Genomic DNA, 22,614 nt, shown 5'->3' on the forward strand with positions numbered 1-22,614 from the left:
TCGGGTGAGTTGTACAGGTAATTTTTCCTCTATTACCAAATGTCATCTTCTCCTTCTCACTTGTGTAACTGGATTTTTAATTGTCATGCTTGATATGGTTTTTCCAGGCTCTTCATAAGAGTGGAGAACCCCAGGCCAGGTCTGCTGGCCCTGGAGCCAAGGTCATGCAAATGGGGGCTCTGTCTGGGATCCCAGCCCTCACCTCCGGGCTGGCTGGGGCCAGCTGGTCCTTAGGGGCTCCACGGAGAGGTCTCCCGCCTCAGGAAGCTGCCCGATTCCATTCCTGCGTTCGGGTTTCCTTCCCACCCAGCGCTGTCCCCGCAGCAGTCTCTGGACATCTTCCCCACCACCACCCCACCTGTCTCATCTAGACGCCCACCAGCCAGTGCAGGCCGTCCATATGTGTCTCCCCAACACCCAGGGCTCAGGGGGCACACAAACGGACTCAGCCAACATCCGCTGGACGAATAAACCCCAATCGCCCAGACTCATATGTGCGGCGTCGACCAGAACTGCACGTGGCGGCCCAGGCATCTGTCGGGTTAGTTGGCCGAACGGGGCTTTCCCCCTCTGGCCCCTGCAGCCCCAGTGACCTTTTAAACGAAAAGGCTCACAACTTAATGAATGAAGTCCCCCAGCCTGTTCCTCTTTTTGGGGGGAGGGTGGTACCGCTCTTTCCAGACCATTAGTCTCCAGAATGGTGCTAGGACAGACAGTGAAGCCCCTCGCCCTTGGAAGGACTCCCCGCTCATCACACCGAGGGGAGGGGAAGCGGGCGAGACAGGAGAGGCCCCTTCGGGAGCCTTGGTTCTTCACAAACGCAAAGTAAGAGAAAATCATCAGGTGCAGGACCAGTTAAAGGCGCCCCACCCAACAGGTCAGCGGTAAGGACCAGGAAATAGAGGACTGGAGGCCCAGGTGCACGCGGGGCAGAGGGCAGGGGAGCACCTGGGAGCGGGGAAAGCGACGGTTCCAAGAGGAAAGGCCCCGGGCCCAGCGCTCTTTCCCTCCTGGACCCTGGATGCTGGTGCAGAGCTCACAGCCCTAGCTAGAGACCCTCCCTGCTGTTTGTACAGGGACCGCAGGCAGGCAGTGGGTTCTTTTTAAGGGATTAAGGGGGAGACGTTGAGGGTGAGTGTGGGAGAGAGAAGGAAATCGAGAAACCTCCCACCCCCAGGCGATGCACATACTGGAGCCCCAGGAGACCCCGTGAGAAGATGAACGTGGAGGAATGAGGAGGTCTGGTCCGCTCCCGCCGAGACTGGAGGCTGCCAGCCCACGGGAGCCTCTTCCCTGTTCTGGGGGGGCTCTGGCTGGCCTGAACTCCTGGTGGGAACTGCTGTCACCACGTGACGCCCTGCAGGCAGCACCCAGACCACCCAACTGCCTGCAGGGGAACTCAGCTCTGCAGGGAAGCAGACCCCGAGAGAAGGGCTTCCCTTCCATGCACACAAAAACGCGGGGGCAGAGCAGAGCACAGAGCAGCAGGGAGGGCCAGGACCTGCACTGGCGGCACGGAAATAAAGCATTACCCCGAGAGACTACTTCTGTGTTCAATGGCAAAGGCTGAGATTCACAGCCACAGGGGAACCAAGGATGGAAACCAAGATGAAGGGCAAATGCACCTGCTGGGGGCACCTGTGGTGAGGGAGAGGGGAGCAGGGGAGGGCCGCATACTGAGTTTTCACACGCACGGTGGATCGAGAGGCATCAGAAGAGAACAGCACTGAACAGCTGCCCGCAGCCGCCCCTGATGCCACAGAGGCTGCTTCTTCATCCCCTGCCCTCCAGAGCACAGCCGGGGGCCTCCTGCAGCTGACGGGAACTGAGCACATAGCTCCCTGCCAGCCGCTGCTCCAGCGAAGGGCCCTTCAAACTCTCCACCCGATGACAAGCTGCCGGCGTCGACCCCACCGATTCGGCTACGCGGGCCCGCATCTCTGCGGGGTTTCTCAGAAATCCCCGTGCAGGAACCCAGGCCTGTGGCCCGGCTGTCCAGGCTTGAGGAGGAAGGGCCCTGCTCACTGGGTGTCACGCTGACTGGACACTGGTTTCCAGCTGTTAAAGACAGGGCCGTTCTGAGCATCACAACCCTGCCAGGGGCAAAAGGCACCTGAACCTAGTGACACAGGTGCTCCAAACCTGCCACACGGGTGTTCAGCAGAAATGGCATGCAGACCCTGGCTTCCAGGGTGTCTGAGAACAGGGGCTGCCGCCTCGAGGGGGCCAAGCGGGGCTCGACCATGTCCCACCCCCTCCAGTGCAGCTGCTGGGAGGAGCGTGCAGGGCCAGGTAACGGGACTCTTACAGGTGTCACCTCACCTGATGTGTAGTTGCTCAGCTCCCAGGTGCAGATCCAGGATTCCATCCCCGGCCAGGACGCCAGGCGCTCCCCCCCGCCCCAGTGACCCCCAAACCTCCCAGCCTAGGCAATGAGGGGCACAGCAGAAGCCCCTGGGCTGGGGCAGAGAAAAGATCTGGCCAGCACCTTCGGGTTCTGACCGTGCATCCACCAAAGAATGAGAAGCATGGCTGGGGAACGTTCTCATCTTTGTGCCTTTGTCTTAAAAAACAACACATGCACACGCCAGCCGGCCCCCCAGAAGTCCAAGGCCTTCTCATGACCGTGATTTTCGTGTTCGAAGCCGAACTGCATTTAGTCATGAGCTACAGAGGGGGTGGATTTGAGCCCTGACGCTACGGCTTGGGGAGCTCAGAGCAAATAAGAGCTCAGCGTGAGAACAACCAGAGGACGTCCCGGTATGCAGAGGGAGAGGGGAACATGCTCTGGGAGAAGCAATCACTTCATAACCTGCTCTTCCATCACCTTAGTTGCTGCGGCTGTAACCGCAGCCCCTCCGAGGCTGTCCTCCCCGTCACAGACGCGGAGACCTCTGCTGAGAGAGGTCAGGTGGACCCCCTATAGAAGCGCGGTTTCCAACTCTGTTCCTGGAGGTGACCTGAGGGTCCCCGGGGGGTGAATGGCAGAGTTCCACCCCCACCACCAACCTGGGCCTCTCGGCTCTGTGTGGTCCCAACATCAGGCTTTCTCCCCCGGTGGCACTGAGGAAAGGGCTCCGCCGCCCCGGATGGGGACTATCCCTCCAGCTCTTGCCCTGAGGGATTCTCTGAGCTGCACCCGGTATCTGGGAGGTGCCTTCACATCGCCCCTGCTGCCCCTCTGCCCACCCGGCTCTCCGTCCCCTGGTGATTTTCCCAGGAGGGCCTGAGTCCTCCCCGGAGGGCCCGCCCCGTGGCCCCGCCCCGCACGTACCTGCAGTGGACCACGACGGGCCCGGCGTGCGTGGGGTTGAGTGTCCTCACTTTCTTCAGGAACTTGAGCATCCCGATGGGGGTGAAGGGCACTCCGAAGTCGGGCCAGCTGGTGAAGTGCAGCTGGCAGACGAGCCGAGGGGCTTTGCAGCCGTCGGGGAGCTGCTGCGGGGATGCACGGAGGTGTGAGCAGGTGGGCGGCCCCTGCGCCTCCCCAGCATCACGCTCTGAGAATGCTCGCTTGGGGTCCCCCTCTGCCATCCAGGCGTGGGCAGCCATGGGTACGGGTGCAGGGAGGGGCCCATCAGTGAAGGCTGGACGCCCCAGAGTGAGAGACCCTGATTCTTACTGCCGGCTCTGGACACAGCACCGTGGCAGCAGGGGCAGCAGAGCAGGACCCACGGTCACCTGTCCCAGGACCAGGCCAGGCCAGGCCCCAGACAGCCAGATACATCCCTACGGATGGCCCCAGGGCTCATGGACCCCGCTGGGAAGCAGGGTGGCTGCATCCCAGGGGGCTTAGCTTTTATACCTGTGTAACTACCAACAGCAGAAGCTTTCACTCTCATAAGCATCTTAATTTTCGGGGAAAAGATGTGGTTGGTCTACCCTCGGGAGACCCCTCCACCCCACGCCTCAAAGCCTCTCTCGGATTTTATTACCCAGAACCCAGGTTTGGTTCTCTGCCCAAAGCCATAAGGTGTACTGGGAAGTTGTGTGTGTGTGTGTGTGTGTGTGTGTGTGTGTGTGTGTGTGTGTGTGTGTGTGTGTGTGTGTGTGTGTGTTTTGGGGAGGCAAGCAGGCCGGGGACAGTAAGAACGATGAAGCTCATCCTCTTTCCTTTTTTGCTGTGGTTTCTCAGAATCTCAGACTCTTATTTTGTAATCTGACTACACCCTCACTCTACCTTCGATTCCTGATGACACGACCTTCTGTCTTTTCTGGGTTTTTTTAATCTCTTAAACCTCTACTTCATCTGCCTTGAATACAGGTATCTATTGAAGACTGCCTTAAATCCTTTCTGGGAAGGAAGGATTAGCAGGAAATCAGTGGGAAAACTAATGAGGTGTTTCAGATATAATTTTGAAACTGCTAAAAAAACCTCACCTCACCATTCCAGCGTGTGAAATGACACTGTGTCACTGAGTGGGGACCCCCATGGCCCCCCCCCCACTGACTCGACTTCCTCCACCCAGAAAGGTCCCTCGGAGCCAGGAACATCCGGTAATGACTCAAGGCCCACGTGCACCTGTCTGCCATCTGCCCTGCAGACTCACCGCCTGGGCCCACTAACGACCGTCCCACATCCCCGCCCAGCGCTTCCTCCAGCCTCATCCTCCACTCGTGAGAGCCGCGGGCAAAGCGCTTCCTATTATAAACGTAGACGGGTATTCACTCCCTACCCTGCTTCTCCAGAAAAGTCCAGGATGTAACGTGCTTACGGACTGAATGCAGAACTTCCGGATGGTATAATCCACCAGGACCACGCAATCCTCCACACACACCCGGATGCTTCCGTAGGTCCAGCAGCCCTGGTCCGGCCAGTACTGATAGCACTTCTCCTGCGTGGAACAATTGAACAGAAACAATAGGTCTGTGGGGACTTTTGAGCACCTCGTCGCCCCCTCCTTGGCCATGGCCACAAGGCCTCACACACACCAGCTTCCCGTGAAACAGTCCTCAGCTGGGGAAGTGTGTTTCCATCTTATCAATGGGGAAACTGAGGCCACACAGCTGATGAATGGCAGGGCTGAGACCAGGATCGGACCATTTCCAGTTCATGTCTCATTCACTCATCCACTCGCTAACCCCACACGTCGACCGAACCATCTGGCTGAGTTACTCCCTGCAGAGCCGGGGACCAGAGCAGAAGTGGCCTCACCTGGGAGGGGCCGCCCTAAGCCCTGGAGGACCACGTGCTCCCCAAACACTACCTGTCGCACTCAGCGGGTCGTTTTTCCTGCCCAGCACTAAGGACGAACTAAATTTGCATCCCACCCATCCTCTGTGGGAGAGTCACGAGCCTGTGGTCAGCTGAACATTCCTAATTTTTCTCCAGCCGGGAGGAGCCCGATGTGGGAATTTGCGGAGCAGGCGCGCGGTCACGGAGAGGCCCTTCCTTTGCCTTCCCTCCCCCCGAACTACCAAAGGGCCACAGGAGAGGGTGGGGATGGGGCCTCCGGCCCCTGATCCCAGGTTGTCCTCCTACAAGGAGGACCTGAAGGCATGAGGCCTGCCTAAGGGGGAGACACCGGCTCCACAGCCACGGGAGAGGCCCTGGGGTCAGCAAGCCGTTTACCCTGGAAACTGCCCACAGGCCACAGCTGTCGAGTCACTAATAATCTTATAAAACAAGAGTCAGCTGGCATTCACCAGTGCCCAGAGCTTGTGTGATGACACCCACCAGACAACATCCCCTTCACGGCCCGGGCCCGGGTGACTCGGAAGGGACCCCGAGGAGAAACCAAGCCCTGAAGGTCCTGGTTCGGGACGGTCTTGGCCTCCTAGGGACCCTCCAGAGATTCTCACTTTGACAAACTCTCACTCGGGGATCTGAGGGCTGTTTCTCAGGCCCCCAGAGGGCTCAGTGTGTGCACTGTTTCCACGCCCTCAGCCTCCCGTCTACATGGCGGGTGCCGTCCCCTCCCTCCCATCAGATCATGAGATGCCAGAGCAGCTACATTTCGCAACGTCAAGTCAGGATGTTGAAGCCAGGGAGACCACAGCAGAAGTGTAAGCGATGAAGAAAAAGGGAACTCTATTGAGAAATGATTTCATCTGAAACGGTGAAAATCAAGACACAGAAGCAGGCCAGCTCTGAGTCACAGAGACAGAAAAATGCAGTAGGATCTTTCTGTAGAGAAAGATGGAGGGAAAATGTCAAGTAACGTAGCAACAGGATCACTGATGGGGGAGCTGGGGGCGTCTTCTGAGTCCCACCGCTTCTGCACTGGGCTCGTTGTGTCTCATGTTTATAAACGAGCCCCCAGAAGCCTGGTCCCAGGGGACAGCTGGTCCCAGGGCACACGGGGCTCCAGGTCAGCCTCCTCTTCTAGGGCCAGGGCCTGCCGCAGCTGCCCAGAGCGTGGGGACACCTCCCGTGCAGCCACCCTCCACCCCCACCCCCCCGGGGCCGTGCCCCTGCCCAGGAACCCCCTGCTTCCTCCCCTTTCCGGTGAGAGAGGAAGGCCAGGGCAGGATTCACACACAGAAGGCTGGCCCTCCCCAGCCCCGTCCCAGCTCCCTGGAAAACAAAAGAAAACCCCTCTCCTCTCCCCGACCCGAAAGTGTGTGTGGAGCCTCTTCCGGTGCTTTTTTTTTTCATCTTTATTGGAGTATAATTGCTTTACAGTGGTGTGTTAGTTTCTGCTTTATAACAAAGTAAATCAGTTATACATATACATGTGTTCCCATATCTCTTCCCTCTTACGTCTCCCCTCCCACCCTCCCTATCCCACCCCTCTAGGTGGTCACAAAGCACCGAGCTGATCTCCCTGTGCTATGCGGCTGCTTCCCACTAGCTATCTACCTTATGTTTGGTAGTGTATATATGTCCATGCCTCTCTCTCACTTTGTCACAGCTTACCCTTCCCCCTCCCCATATCCCCAACTTCATTCTCTAGTAGGTCTGTGTCTTTATTCCTGTCTTACCCCTAGGTTCTTCATGACATTTTTTTTCTTAAATTCCATATATATGTGTTAGCATACGGTATTTTTCTTTCTCTTTCTGACTTACTTCACTCTGTATGACAGACTCTAGGTCTATCCACCTCATTACAAATAGCTCAATTTCGTTTCTTTTTATGGCTGAGTGATATTCCATTGTATGCACAACCTGCCAAGACTGAATCATGAAGAAATAGAAAATATGAACAGACCAATCACAAGCACTGAAATTGAAACTGATTAAAAATCTTCCAACAAACAAAAGCCCAGGACCAGATGGCTTCACAGGCGAATTCTATCAAACATTTAGAGAAGAGCTAACACCTATCCTTCTCAAACTCTTGCAAAATATAGCAGAGGGAGGAACACTCCCAAACTCAATCTACGAGGCCACCATCACCACGATACCAAAACCAGACAAGGATGTCACAAAGAAAGAAAACTACAGGCCAATATCACTGATGAACATAGATGCAAAAATCCAGTGCTTTTTTGGGCGGAACCAATTAGTGTTGGTGGCGGCCGCTAGGGCTGCCCCGCCTGCCACCTGGCCTCCCCACCCCTGCCCCAGCTGAGCTCCCCACGGCCTGTCACTTCCATCTCAACCGGCAGCCCCGCCCTCCAGCCCGGGCCCCAGCCAAGCTGCCTGGGCTTCGCTAGGGACAGGCCAGCCAGCCCCAGGCCAGTGCGTGATGATGGAGCGCAGGGCGCGGGGTCGGGGGAATCAGTGCCTCTGGGCCCGTGCCTGGCCGAGTGCCAGGACGCGCAGACCCTGGGAAGAGGCCAGCAGGACAGACGTCTCTCGCCAGGCTGGGTCTTCCTCTTGGCCTGCTCGCGCCCACCCTCGTGCTGGTCCTCACGCTGCAATCTGTGAGAACAGTCTCCCTGCCGCCAGCGTCCGTGCCTCCAGCTCCCAATTCTTTCCTTCTGGAGAGCGAGCGAGAGCTCACTTCCTAAAGCACAGGCCCCTGCTTACTGCTGAGAAACCCGCCGAGGGCCTCCACTGCCCACCTGTCTCAGCCCGACGTTCAAGCCCCAAGCCCCGGTTCCCTGGTGCATTTGTAGCCGCTCTGTCCCCCGTGTGGGCGTCCTGGTTCTGGGTCCAGCACGTTGCTCCCGGCCTTGCGAACACACCTCCCCGCCCCAGTGCCTCTCTCCAGCTGCATCCGATGCAGTCCCTCCCCGCACCAGCCCAGTCTTTGAGACCCAGCGACACCATCACCCCCTAAATGAGCCCTCCTGCCCCGGTCCTAGCCCAGGACCCAAGGGGGCCGCCCCTCCTCTCCTCCACACCTCCAGAGCCACAGTCATGCTGTGTTCCGTTTAGCCTACAGGGGTCTGTTTCCCTTTGGCTAAAGAGTGAGTGACTCCCAGGCATGAGAATGCCCCGGCGTCTCTGCACCCTCAGCCTGGCCTTGCCTTCCGGGTGGCCCGTCCCTCCCGCTGTCCCCGTTACTCTCCTTTATATTTTCTGTCACCTCCTGACATAATCTACATTCACGTGCTCTCCGCTTGGCGCCAGCCCCCGTCAGTGGAATAGAAATTGCGTGAGGGGTCTGCCGGGCGGCTGACTACATGCACCCCACCTGGGGCAGCCCTGTCCAGGAGACAGAGGCCAACGCGTACCCGTCCCCGTAGGAAATGAACCAGCTCAACCTAGAGATTTCAAGTTCTTATAATGTACATGCATTACCTAATTAGCATAATTAGAAACAGCTAATTAAACACACTGACACGACAAATCAATATTACTTCAATACACCTTGTTTTTTCAAATGCATTTCTCTGGTCTGAGTAATACACGGGAAATCATTTTTTTTATGGTCTGAGGCTCCACACATTATATGTCCAACATACTAAAGACCTCTATATTAAAATCCATCACTCCCACCGTGGAGTAGCCCACCAGGGATGACCCTCAGCTGAAAGAAGAAACTTCTGCATCATTTTTACATCATAGTCTAAGACAGTGAGATCCTTGGAACACAGAGAATTTATTTCAAAATAAAAAGGCTGTGAGCCACTGGGTGTTTCTTCTCTTCTGCAGTGATAAGCAGCGGGGGGAGCGGGGAGAGAAAGGAAAAGGAAGTGGTAAGCATACCCCCAGCAAAGCAGCTGAGAAGGAAGTGCCCGTGACTCAGAGGCTGGACTTACCTCTTTCCTTTCTTTCAGGTTCGTCAACATGACGATGGTTGCAGACTTCTGCTCCCAGATCATCCTCCAGAAATCATTCACTGTCTCCTGTTTAGGGCCTGTGAGCAGACGATGGTCCCAAAGTCAGACTGAGAGGTCGCTGCGAGCCCCAGACCTGTGGCCCTGGCCCTCAGGCCCCGGGAACGGCTCCCCCACCCGCCCCGAGGAAGGGGGTGATGGGCCTGCCGGTCTATCTAACACCCTACAGAGTCCCAGAACCGGAGTAGGTGGCAGCCTCTGCACTCTGTCCTACCACTCCCCCCCGATGTCCCGCTGGGGCTGGGAAATCCTCAGGAGCTAAGTAAGACCCAGGTGGGTGATGATCTTCCTGGGCCATAAAGGCTATTCAAATGGGAGCTGGGTTTCAAGCTGCCTGTCAAAGTGGTTTGTGGCCACTGGGGTGCTTGTCAAAGCCTCAGAATATGACCCTCCATCCAGAACTGCTGAAGCAGAGAGAGAGAGAGAGAGAGAGAGAGAGAGAGAGTGAGTGTGTGTGTGTGTGTGTGTGTGTGAGAGAGAGAGAGAGAGAGAGAGAGAGAGAGAGAGAGAGACTGCAGGCTGAATGACCCGCGCGCCATGTCTAACCCCCCTTCCTCTGAAAACATCTCATCTTCTGGCTGCCCTGACAGCCAGTAACGCTGTCCAGTGAGATGTGGGCTGAAGTCCCTGGGGAGGGGATCTGAACAAAAGACAAAGTGTCCCTGGAAGAAAGTCCTCTGCCCATTGCCCTCTTTCCTGCCTTATTAGGGACACAGTGCCTCGAGGTGCAGAAGGCCATGTTGTGACCCTGAGGATGACACCATGGAGGGCGGAGAGGTATAAAAGAGGCCCCTCTCCCCTGAGCTGCCGCCCCGGCCCTGCGCCGCTTCCCCGGACGTCTGCTTATAAGAACGAAAAAGACATTTCTATTGGTGTCAGCTGGTGTTTGTCAGGTTTTCTGACATTTAAAGCTGGGCCTATTCCTGAGGGACGGTGGGCGTATGTGTATCTCCCTATTTTTCAAGGAATGTGCATTTAAGATGTTGATCTACACTGAATTTGGGACCCACAGCTCTAAAGACCCTTGCTGAGGAGTCAGGACGTCCAGGAAACCTAGTTTTAGCTCCAGTGACACCCAACCGCACCAGTACTGGCTCCTGGGGATGCAACCCCTGGGCAGATGGACGAGATGCTGGATTGAAAGTAATCCCCAAACCCGACAGCTTGGAAGCCACGTAGAGCTTCGCCAGCCGAGGGAGATTCAAGGTTTTCTAACGCAAGTATCGACACGCTGAAGTGGCAACCCAGACCACTGGGTGTCTGGGTTTAAATCATGCAGGTGTGGAAACAGATCGTGTGTCTTCTGCACAGACACATCGTGTGGCTGCACATCTAACATGCCTGTTGTAGGACAGACGCCCCCAAACGCTCCATGTCTGTCTGCACTGACCACAGACAGGGGGCATATGCTCTCAGAGGTTCCAACTCTTCTGCTCCTTTGAAACCCTGTTCCTAGGAGGAGTTTCATCACCTCACAGTATAATGCTTCTCAAACTCTACTGAGCAGAATGACCTGGGAACGCTGGCCAAAATGCAAATTCAGGGACAGCAGCACGTTGGGGGTGGGGCCTGAGCTGCTGCATTTCTGGCCAGCTCGCAGGGGATGGGACACTCCTGGCCAGTGAAGCAGACACAGTGAGTGGCAGTGCTGTGTGAGATTCATGACAGCTTTGAATTCTGTGCTTCGGGAAAGGCTAGACGGACTCTGATCAGCTATGTAAACGGAGCAGCAAACACACGTCCAAAAAGCCGACATAAACCCTCAGGACGGTTGGTACCGGATAAAGAAGCAATTGCCTTCCACGCCATTTTACCAAAATCGTGTTCAGAAAGTAACTCAACAAAAAGCTTACCTTGAGCTGCTATGAATTTATTCTTCTCTTTATAACCCTAGAAAAATAAAATCAGATTTATAATTTTTCAAAATTATCGTCATGGAAGGATTTTGTTGTTGTTAGGAAAATAACACGTATCCATCGTGAAGAATTTGGAAAACACAGAAAAGTATGAAGAAAACTCACGAGGAATTCCAGAAATAACATGCTATTTTTGTATATCCCTCTCCAATATTTTTTCTGTGAATACCTTCCCAGACACACACACAAGCAGAAACACAGACACCCACGTATATATATATATATATTTAAATTGGTTAATATGTACACATTCTCTTATACTGAATTTTTATGATAATTAAAAATTTCTATTAAACGATCTTTTAAGGTTCAACTAAAATGGATTCTTAATAATCCATTGTGTATGATTTTACCACAATTTATTTAACTGGTCCCCTCTGTTCTGTTTGGTCAGTGATATAAATAATGCTGTAATGGACATCCTCAGGGCTTATCTGCATCTTAGGAACAAATCCCTGACACAGGTGCTAATTCAAAAGGCCCAGCACTTTCATGCTCTGTGCTGTGACCAGTGTGGCCACTGCGCTCAGGAAAGTTGTGACAATTTACATCTGTGGCCCCAGAGAAGAAAGCGTCCAACGGTCATGATTCACACTCAACCCCCAATGGCCCAGGCATGAGTGTCATGCTGGGTGGGGGGCTGGGCATACTTACATCTATGTATGAAGCATTGATGTAGTCTGAACATGGGGTTCCGTCCACCTGGCTTAAAATTACCCTGGAATGGTCATCTGCAAGAAAACCCAGCACAAAAACCATGACATTAGGACAAGGGAATCACATGCACAGTATTAAACACTACAAAGGACATAACCATGGTGATCACGGGACAGAAGGGACATTCTTCTTAGACATTCCCACGAGATCCTCAGTGCCCTGAGGTCGGGGAAGCACCTGTTGTACCTCAGCACCGAGGACAAGCCAGGCCCCAAACAGGAGCTCAATACAACCTGTGGGATGATGACAGGTAAGAATTTCAGGGTCCAGGAGTTGGTCTGCTGAACCATCACGTAGACACAGCAGAACGTGCGGGACCCCTACAGTGTGATGGCAATATCCTCTGAACCCCAAACCAGGCCCCAGTACTGACCAGTGCGGGGACCCTCAGGACCACTTCCGGGGTCCAGTCTCCCAGGCTTTCCAGGAGGAGCACAACTCTGCCTCTGGACACACGGACACAAGGCTCTGGGGTTCGGGACTCCAGACCCCAGTCCTCATGTTCAGGTCTGCCCCAGAGCAGAAAGGTAAGCCACACTCACACGGACTGCCTGGGCAGGATGGGCCACTGCCTGGAGGATTCTGGCCTGTGGTACAAGCGGTTTTCCAGTGTGGGAGGGCCGACCAGGGAGGGCTGTGTGCTGTGTGTGTGTGTGTGTGTGGTGTACTTGTGGGGTGTATAGTGGTGTGTCTTGTATACAGTGTGTGTAATGTGTGTTGTATTTATGTGAGTGTGGTGTATATGTGTGTTTGTGGTGTGTATGAGTATGCTTGTGGTATGTATTTGAGTGTACACACATGTGGAAGAGTTTTCAACCAGGGCCCTATGTGACCTACGTGGGTCCACGTCACTTCTGCCTTCATGGGCCCCTTTCTCCAAAAGAAAAAAATTACACATTTTACTTTACAACTGTATTAGTAGTTGGTATAAAGATGAGTGTGAGGGGCTTCCCTGGTGGCACAGTGGTTAAGAATCCGCCTGCCAATGCAGGGGACACGGGTTCGAGCCCTGGTCCAGCAAGATCCCACATGCCGTGGAGAAACTAAGCCTGTGCACCACAACTACTGAGCCTGCGCTCTAGAGCCCACGAGCCACAACTACTGAGCCTGCGTGCCACAACTACTGAAGCCCGCGCGCCTAGAGACCGTGCTCCACAACAAGAGAAGCCACCGCAATGAGAAGCCCGCACACCGCAACGAAGAGTAGCCCCCGCTCGCCGCAACTAGAGAAAACCCGCGCGCAGCAACAAACACCCAACACAGCCAAAAATAAATAAATACATTTATTTAAAAAAAAAAAAAGATGAGTGTGAACCAGGCTGGATTACGTATATATTTTCTTCTGATTCACAAAGAAATTAGATGGTTTTATGGGTCCCTACAGGTGGTGTGGCCCCGGCCCTGGGTCCCCCCGCTGGTGTGTAAGTGGCTGGCCGCTCCCAGGAGTAGAAATATGAAGGATGCCCAGACTCGGCCCGGGGCCCAGGGATCAAGCTGCTTCCGCGTTTATTATGCTGCGCTGGGCACAGCGCACGGTGGGTACTTCGTACGTATTTACTGCATTAATTATTGAATAGTTCCACGTCCTGGCCCCTGCTTTGTCCCCTCCTAGTCACAGGCTGTACGTCTCCCATTGACATGGAAGGAAGCTGGGTTGGCTGCGAGCTGTCTGGACACGGTACCACTGCTGCTAGCGAGCACAGCCAGTGCAGCTCTCAGGGTCAGTCACGGCCCACACAGGGCTGTCAGGGTGCCCGACCTCAAACTCACAGCCCACAAAGGCTCGGCCATGAGACCCTTCTGCTCAGGGGCTGACAGCCCTGAGGCAGAAATAGCTCTAGCTGAACACGTATAAAGCTAGTTGAACATAATTTGGACCAATTTACCCTTTTGAGGACAGCTATAGAAAGCAGGGGTAAAAAATAGCGTTCTGGTTAGATTTAGCATCTTGCAGTTCTAAGAGCTTCCTGTCTTTTTACTCTAAAAAGTCGCACTACTCTTTCAAAACACTATTTCCTAACATTACCAGGTGCTGGCGGTTTTTTTCCAGAACAGAGGATGCTCTCTTGCTACCGGCCGTGGAGCCCTTGGAACAGGCAGCCTCTCAGCACACCCGGCATCTTGACCTCTGTCCTCAGAGCTCCCTAGAGCCACATCCGGGACTGGGCTCCTGCCCCGGGGCACCTCATAAATCAGATACATTTACAGCCAATCTCTGCTCGGGGAAGAGGGGGAGGGGCAGGGAAGGTGTACCGAACTGAGGGCCTTGGGCCCCCGCGCCTCTCCCTGCCCGTTGACTCTGACCTCAACCTGAGTAAGAGAAGGGTCTCCCGGCCTTGGGGTTGGGGGAGCAGGCCTGGGAGCCCCCTGCACGATATCCCCGTGATCCAGCTGCCCAGGGCATCTCTGGCCAACCGCTCAGTTTAATCAGATACGCTTCTCCTACGTCTGGCTGATGCCAAACGCCAGATGCCACCCAGCTGGCCATCTCCAGGGCCCACCCCGAGTATCTCCAGGCCACTGCTCCGTAAACGCATCCTCCCACCAACATGAAACACTCACATTCTGGCAGAGGTCCCGTGGGCCCCTGGTGATGGCCAGCACCCTCAATTTCCTCTGACGTGGCACTCCTGGGCCAGGAGGGGCTGAGGTAGGACCCACATTTTCATACCTGCAGGAAAGGCCAACTCACTTCCACAGTACGAGCTGGAGGACACAGCTTAGAGACGCTGTGTCGGACCAGGTCCTGTTGGTCCCCGTTGGTGATCCTCTGGGGAAGCGCCCACTCCCCCAGCCATCACATCTGGGAGCAGTGGTGGGTGCAGGTAATTCCTACACCTGGCTGCTAATTCCGCCCGGTTGAGCTCCCACCAAAACTACTCTTAATCAGCAATGTAATCGTTAGCTTTAAAAGATACAGTGTTCAGTGAGTGATAAGGACAGGAACGCAGGTGAGGAATCTGGGAAAGGGCTTGGCGCCGAGTGGGTCCTCCACGTGTACGTTCTGCAGTCAACGCACCAAGTAATTAATTAAGCTAGTTAATTCAACTAATACGAGATGCTAACTTCCAAATATCCCGATCTTTATTCGACCAACAACATTCCAAAGATTCCCAACCTCCTGCCTGGTTTTCCTTTCCCTTGAGCTATTCAAGCCGAGAAACTTGCCTCCGATAAGCCTCACCCAATCTAACAGCAAGTCCTCTCAACGTGATCATTGCAGTGTGTGCAGAACCCGACCCTGGTCCAAGCCACCCTCTCAGCTCGGCTGTGTGACCACAGTGGCCTCCTGACCCGTCTCCCTGCTGCTCCCTTGGCTGCCTCTACAAATATGTGTGGGATGGCAGACTACTTAATTTCTCTGGTTTTAGCTGACCCAGGCTCATGGTGGGCTCTGCAGAAAACACCCACAAAAAACCAAAAAAACCCCAAACAAAACCACAAATAAATCCTATGCACGTAAGATGGGAAAGAACTGTTTCTATCAAGGGCCAATAATCCAGACACCACACAGACGACGCGGACCACAGCATCTCCTACCTACAGAGCCACTGGACTCAATTCTAACCCTAAAAATGCAACCAGGAGCCGCCATGCCGAGGGCCAGCACAGACCAGCTGGCTCCACCCCACGGAAGCACCGCCTCAGAAGGGAGGTGTTCCCTGGGACGCCGGGAGGCCTTGGTTTGGGGTTCAAACGTGAACTCCCTGGAGTTTTTTGAGGCTGCCCTTCTGTTAGCCCGATGGCAAAGCCAACAGGAGGGTCCAGGATGGAGGAAGGATGTCACACACCTCCCGGGCCAGCTTCCACAAAGGCAGCTTGGAACTCTGGGGGTCTGTCTTGGCACCGAGGCCAAGGCGCAGCCCATCCAGCAACGCCCCTGGACAGATGTGTCTGCTCCCCGGCCCCCCACCCCCTGGAGGCCGCCCTCCCAAGCCCATGGCCACCTTTAGCTGTGGTAAAGATCCAGTTACTTCTAAGCCTTCCCACCAAGCTGCCAATGTCAGACAGCTCTCCTATTCTGCCACTTCTGTCCTTGGTACAGAAGCCTTGTTGCTGGTGGCAGAAGCACTGCGTCCAAGACGGGAGATGCCCAGGGCCACCAGCTGCCCAAGACCCAGGCACAATTTGGGTCCATAGGAGGAGCCCTGCCAGCCGGTGCGGGGGGCACCCCTCTTGGGCAAATAGACCAGGCAGCGCAGGTCTCAACAGCGAGCACAGGCTTGGCAGCCAGACCCAGAGCAACACAGGCTACCCAAGTCCTGGGCGGGAGACAGACACCTAGACTCCCAGCTGCAAAGGCTGAGCCACTACACTGACCCAGGCCCTGACCTCCAAGCCCCCGCGCATCTGCTGTCAGGACCGGCAGGGTCACCAGTAGCTGCAAGGCAAGGCTGAGTTTAGTCAAAGCGCCACCCATCGCGCAAAAAAAGTAAACGCTTACTGGGAAGGATGTTGGGGTATCTGTTCTTCTCTCTGTTTTCTTCCTTATTGGCCAGCTCAAAAGTTCCTGGTACGTGTCCGGACGGCAGTGACTAGAAGAAGCACAGGGTCAGCAATAAACGTGGGGAACCCAATACCGTGTTTACGTCACCTCCCGACTGAGCGCAGGAATCCGGAAATCTGGTCTCTGAGCACCTCCAGTGCTGGGCCCATCTCTCTGCTCCTGCCCGTGGAAGTTTCTGCCTCAGGCGCTGGGCCGGCACTGGGCAGAGATGTGATGGAGACACAGGCCCGCCTCTCCTTGGGCCCGCTGTCTAGTGGGGCCAGTGGAGGTGCAGATAACCTGATGACCCATAGCTGGACCCCGGAGTGCATTAAGGCAGGGGCTGGCCCGTGCACTGCCACCAAAGCCCCAGGACTCACAGTCCTGGTCCAGAGCAGGCCCTGCACAAGTACGTAGGAACTGGCCGCGGCAGAGCTCTGATCCGGGAGCAAGGACCCAGATGCTGGGCTGAAGGACGAGTAGAGTGATGGCGAAGGACCGCCCTCGAGCCCTCACCTGCTGAGGACTTGGTGTGCTCTGAGGACAGGCACAGCTGTGGGGCTCCTCGAAAATGCAGCTCTCAGGCCACCCCAGGCCCGCACAGCAGCTGCCCACTTCCCCAGGTGCACGCACCACCCTAACCCTCCCTTTGTCTTAGAGGAGGAAAATGAGTATAGGGGCTCAGCTAGGCCCCTAAAGCTGACGTGTGGCACAGCAGGTGTCAGCCCAGCGTCCTGACTTCTAGTTCTTGCCACGACTCAGAGGCCCTTGGCTCTTGTTAGCACCAACTGTCTTCCTGTTTGCTCGCTGCTGGGGGGGCTCCATGCTCAGGGGGGCTCCTCGAAGTGCACAGTGGGAGAGAGCCTTCTGAACCCCCAAATCACTTCCTTCAACATTCAGCCTGACCGTCAGAGGAACCAGGGGTCACTGGTGTTAAAATCTATCGAGTGTTTACGACGTGCCAGGCACTGAGGGAGGAGCTGGGTCACCTGCCTTCACAACTTACCTATTATCAGGTGACACCAGGATCACTCCCGTTTTGCAGATGAGGAAAGAGAACCCCAGGGTGGCTGCAGAATTGTCCAGAGTCACGTGCCTGGCACGTAGCAGGCAGTGGGAGGGCACGTGCAGCTGGCACCTGGGCCACGAGAAGGGCACTCGCTTCCTTAAGTGTAGGGACAAGCGAGGGCTTCCCTGCGTCCGGCTGTAGGTGCCCAGGAGACTGAGGCATAGCCTGGGATTGAAGCCAAGGCCCTGAGTCGGGTGTGCAGCCCATGGGGGCCCAGAGCCCCCTTGTCCCGGGTCGGGGGTTTCTCCATCACAGACCCAGCCCCGGCCAGCCCATGGCCTCTTTCCCCACCACACCCAGTGGCCACAGGCAGAGGCTCTGCCAGGGCCAGTGTGGAGGTCTGCCCGGCGGGCACCTGGGCAAGGCTGGTGGGCAGTTCTCCTCCAGACCAGCACCTCCTCCGCCGGGAGCTCTTCATCGAGCTGTCTTAACACTGAGTTTCTTGACCAAACCTCAACGTGAAATTTGTAGCAACATTCTAGAGCCTTCTCTTTTTCACCCCAAAGCTTTTCTGACCCCAGCACTGAAAACAAAAATGAGGCCTGAGACCATCGCGGGGGATGCATGACGTTGTGCGTTTGTCAAAACCCACAGAACGTGCAGCGCTGGACCCCTAACCCGGACTTTAGTTTGTAACAACGAGTCAATGTTGGCTCATCAGTTGTGACAAGTGTAACACACTCAGACAAGATGTTAATCATTGGGGAAACTGTGCAGGGAAAGATGGGGGATATGGGAACTTGCTACTTTCTGCACAATTTTTCTGTAAACTGAAATCTGCTCTAAAAAATACTCTATTTAAATTAATAAATTAACAGAACAAAACAAAATCAAGAAGCCTCCCTCTTCCTCTGAAAGTGAGGAAGGTGAAGGAGTGGCTGGAGGGGTCTGAGTGGTAAGGATGGACCTGCCACCCCCAGCCGTGTGGCCCCGGCAGCGACCGGAGAGCAGAACACGGAGATGGGGTGATGATCCTGACTCTGTGGGCGGCAGCACAGGAGTTCACAGTGGAGGCAAAGCACCCTGCTCCCCGAACTTCTACCCCATTTCCAAGCACACAGAATGACCACCCACACAGAGCAGGCCAGCACTTCCTCCTGCCGTCAGTCATGTCTGAGCTGCTCCAAAGGCACAGGGCTCATAAGAGAGCTCTGGGGCGGGCCGGGTGTGGCCTGCCATAGCTGGGTAACCCCTGCAGCGCCCCGAGTGAGCCGTGCAGCTAGCAGTTGGCTGATAACTACCTTGTGATCGATTGTCTGGTTACGTAAACTGGCTGAAGAGGGTTTGCTGGTTTGTTTGTTTGAGGTGACATTTTTAGGCACTGGGCTTAAAATAACCTGCTGGGACAAAGGCTCGTGGAAGAAGCTGTCTGGAGGGGGCCTTTTCCTCACCTGCAGGGACTTAACCGGGGGCCTGGAACAGACTCTGCTAGGTCAGCGTTCTACCATTGCGGGTGGAGACGGCAGACTGGACATTCACAGAAGTCGTCCTGAGAAGGACGGCAGCTCAGACTTCCCTCGTGCAGGAGCCGGGCTGAGCTGGGCACACACCTTACCTCTTTAACGTGTTAAGACACTCCCATGGGGGCTGGGAGGGCCTCATTTCATACACGAGGCCACTGGGGCAGAGGTTAAGGATGTCGCCCGAGCCCTCCAGGCTGGTAAGAAGCAAATCTGGGGCAGGCGCCCAGGCAGCCCGTCTCCAGCATCCATGCCTTGATCACCCCACTGAACGGATCCCAGTGCCAGGCCCCCATTTACTTCGTCAAGTTCACGGCAGCTTCCACTGGCCATACACACAAGTCCCAACTCATTCGGATCGACGACTTTGAGGTTCATCCGTCTCCCTGCACAGTTCCTGGGAGAGGAGCTCAGGACAGAGGGTGAGTAAGTTCACGGCAGCTTCCACTGGCCATACACACAAGTCCCAACTCATTCGGATCGACGACTTTGAGGTTCATCCGTCTCCCTGCACAGTTCCTGGGAGAGGAGCTCAGGACAGAGGGTGAGTAAAGAAGAGGACGGGCGTCGAGGGCCCAGCTCGAGCGTGTCCACCAGTGGAGGCAAGAGCGGGCTGGTCACGGCAGCTGTGATGCTCTCATTAGAGCCTGCCCTTCACTTGAGAGAGGAGCAAACTGGGGTCCAGAGGGGGACGTGCAGCTGCCCTGGGTCCCCTGGAGCCAGGACCAGGCTCCATGCTGCTGGACTCGACCCCTCGACCCTCTCTCCCGGCCCTTCCCTGAGTGGAGGCCGTGGGCAGGAGGGCAGCTGGGAAGGTTGCTCGGTGGCAGGGGTGGGGAGAGCCGAGCAAGGCACTTGCTTTGGTTGGTACCCCAAAACCCAGGAATCAAGAAAAATCCCATTCAAATGCAACATCTAAAAAAATCTAAACGCAAGGGCTTCCCTGGTGGCGCAGTGGTTGAGAGTCCACCTGCCGATGCAGGGGACGCGGGTTCGTGCCCCGGTCCGGGAGGATCCCACATGCCGAGGAGCGGCTGGGCCTGTGAGCTGTGGCCGCTGAGCCTGCGCGTCCGGAGCCTATGCTCCGCAATGGGAGAGGCCACAGCAGTGAGAGGCCCGCGTACCGCAAAAAAAAAAAATAATAAAAAAGAAATAAAAAATCTAAACGCAAAAAAAAAAAAAAATCCATGATAACCAAAATATCAAACTTTTAAATACCGTCAGGATGAGCAACAGTGTGGTGATAAGCCATGTCGGAGCCTGGGGCAACAGGAAACACCAGAGTGACCCTGTCTTTATTTACAGTTGTGCTGTTTTGTTCATCATGGATTGCTTGCATTAATTTTGATGATTTTTAAAAGCTGCATGAAAACAGAATTTATCCAGATGGCAGAGTGTTTTGGTGCCCCCTTAAATTTTGCACCTGGGACAAGTGCCTCACCTGCCCGACCCTCTTCCCGGGCCCTCGCTTTGGAGATGGTGGTACAGCCAGCGAGTTCTGACTCAGCCCTCCCTCGGCAAGGGCAGTCACCAGCCTCCCCGTGGAGAAATACAAGTACAAGAGGAAACAGGACACGAATGGACGTGGGGGAAATGGTCCTGTAGCTGCCAACTTGGATAGTCATTTGGAAAATGGAGAATTAACTTCTCTTGTCAGGCTGAGAGACTGCAAAACAATACTGCTTGGAGCTGTCTTTCACTATGACCTAATAGCTCAGAAAAGGCGATACATTTGGAAACAATTAAAAGGAAGCGAGATAAAGGCAGGTGAGGCTTGTGTCAAAACATAAACAAAAGCACGGGTCTAAATGCGCCATCACCCTGCCGCGCCCGCGTGGGTTTTGCTTCTGGATAAAAAGTCACTTGTCTGCAGCAGGAGTCATGCTGTCCTTAGATGTCACAATTGTACAACTCTTTGCTGTTTACCAAGTCAGAGCCTCATATTTGACCTGTGAGGTCATCAAGGCATCCTCCCACCCCTGCCCCTTCACAGATGACGGAAGCTGCGGCTTCCAGGAGAATAACTGATGGGCCGGGCGGGGCTGCGGTGCCACAGGCAGGGCCAGGACCAGGTGGCCCCCCTGCTGGAAACCCGTCCTCTTTCAAGCTCAACACCAGCGCACGGCTATATACGATATGAGGAAGATGCAGAAAAGAAAACTCAAAACACGATCAGAGATCAACACTGGACAGCCAAACCCGAGACCACACTTCCCAGTGCGTCTTGTCTGCCTGCCTGCGCGTCCAAGCATCTGTAACTATCTATCTATCTATCTATCTATCTATCTATCTATCTATCTATCTAGCAGATTCACAATTCATGGAACATTAAATTAAAAAATGAGCAACACAAGGGGAGGTGTCATTAATGTACATTTGCATTTTTGTTGATAGTAGGATCGGTTTGCTACCATCGGGCTGGACCAGTTCGTCAAGTTCATCTTAGCTGTTGCCATCATTAAGTTCACCCAGAACAGCAGTAGCAGGATGAACACACTGACTTGGGCAGGATCAAAGGGCTGTCCAGGCAGAGCTAGTGTCCCCTCAAGGCAGCCCCTTGACTGTTTAATTGATGTTGTGCAGGATGGTTTGGGGGCTCCTTTGCTCTCAGCGTGAAATTGTTACCCTGTGGTCCACTCAGGCCCTGGTCTTGCACGTTTTCGAGATAACGGTGTTTCCGTCACACTTGACTTTTGAACACGGCACCCAGGGTGTCTGAGCTGCAAGGAGGTTCTGAACCTCTTTCTCAACCATCTCATAAATGGGAATGAGGGTTAGCGGAAGGTCATCACGGCAGAAACCAGGTTTCCCTGGAGCCCCATTTTTGGGACAGTGTCTCGATGGACGCCAGCATTCTGAGCCTTTGGGCTAATTTATCCTGAAACACGACATCCCACGACCCAGCGCCCTTCCACATGACAAGAAAGAGGGGCCCCGAACTCACATTGAACTCCTCCCGAAACCTCTTGCAGTCATCCGCCGAGCGGACCCGGATCTCCTCCTCCAGGTGCCCCACGGGGATGGGAAAGTACTTCTTGGGCCCCGAGGGGGACCTGCTGAGAAGCATCACCCTTTGCTGCTCTGTGGGATCGACAGAAATACGGGGCTTATTAAGCCATATTCCCAGGTGGGTGACATTAACCAGACAGACGGACAACGTTCGTGGGGAAATGACACAGCTGGAGGGGGACGGTCGTCTCAGATCACGAGCAGCTGAAGCAAGGTCTGTCTCTTTTAACACACCCCGATCACTCACAGTGACAGACGGACGCCCCTCTGGCTGGCGTCCCCTGCTCTTACCAACCAGAGACGCCTCACCTTCCCAGCTCACTCGCCCACCAGCCACCTCTGCTTCCTCAAGGGATTCAGGTGGCTTCACACTCCAGCTCAACTGTCCAGGTTTGAAATGGAGCAGAATAACAATAGGTTTCTGGGCGCAAATTGGTAACAGGCTGGGAATCAGTTCCGGTATGAGTCTCCCGCAGCCTTGTCTTCTTTGTCACAACTAGTCCCGGTTACTCAAGTCCCATAAGCTCCAAGAGAAATAAGAGAAACCACTGCTGTTTTTTTCTCTTTTTTGGGGGGGGGGGAGGGGCTGGCGGCACTGAAAAGGAGAAGGGCCAGACTTCAAGGGTGTCCCCGGACAAGCTGCTTTCACAAATTCACAGTGAGACAGCAAGTGACACCCTGGCATGTGCTTCTCTTCCTAGGGAACTGAGCTGCTGTTCTCAACAAGGTCAACACTACTTTGCTGTCACTTGCAAAAGGGCCTGTCCCCACCTGCAGAGCTGTTCT

At 54.9% G+C, this 22,614-nt stretch overlaps 1 protein-coding gene across 9 annotated transcripts in view; it reads right to left on the minus strand.

Annotated features, from left to right (window-relative positions):
• The window catches only part of PTPRE (protein tyrosine phosphatase receptor type E), a 167,367-nt gene that overhangs the window by 14,207 nt on the left and 130,546 nt on the right, over nt 1-22,614 (minus strand). For 7 of the 9 annotated variants that reach the window (XM_067709057.1, XM_067709059.1, XM_067709052.1 and 4 more), the window contains 7 exons: nt 21,764-21,900; nt 16,249-16,339; nt 11,742-11,818; nt 11,025-11,061; nt 9,094-9,191; nt 4,716-4,835; nt 3,275-3,438 (listed from right to left, as the gene is read on the minus strand). In XM_067709057.1, coding sequence (XP_067565158.1) covers nt 3,275-3,438; nt 4,716-4,835; nt 9,094-9,191; nt 11,025-11,061; nt 11,742-11,818; nt 16,249-16,339; nt 21,764-21,900 — 724 coding nt within the window. The remainder of the gene's footprint in view (nt 1-3,274; nt 3,439-4,715; nt 4,836-9,093; nt 9,192-11,024; nt 11,062-11,741; nt 11,819-16,248; nt 16,340-21,763; nt 21,901-22,614) is intronic. The other 2 variants (XM_067709060.1, XM_067709056.1) reach the window with 1 other exon arrangement.

This window comes from Pseudorca crassidens, chromosome 16, assembly GCF_039906515.1.
Source record: "Pseudorca crassidens isolate mPseCra1 chromosome 16, mPseCra1.hap1, whole genome shotgun sequence".
NCBI lineage: Eukaryota > Metazoa > Chordata > Mammalia > Artiodactyla > Delphinidae > Pseudorca > Pseudorca crassidens.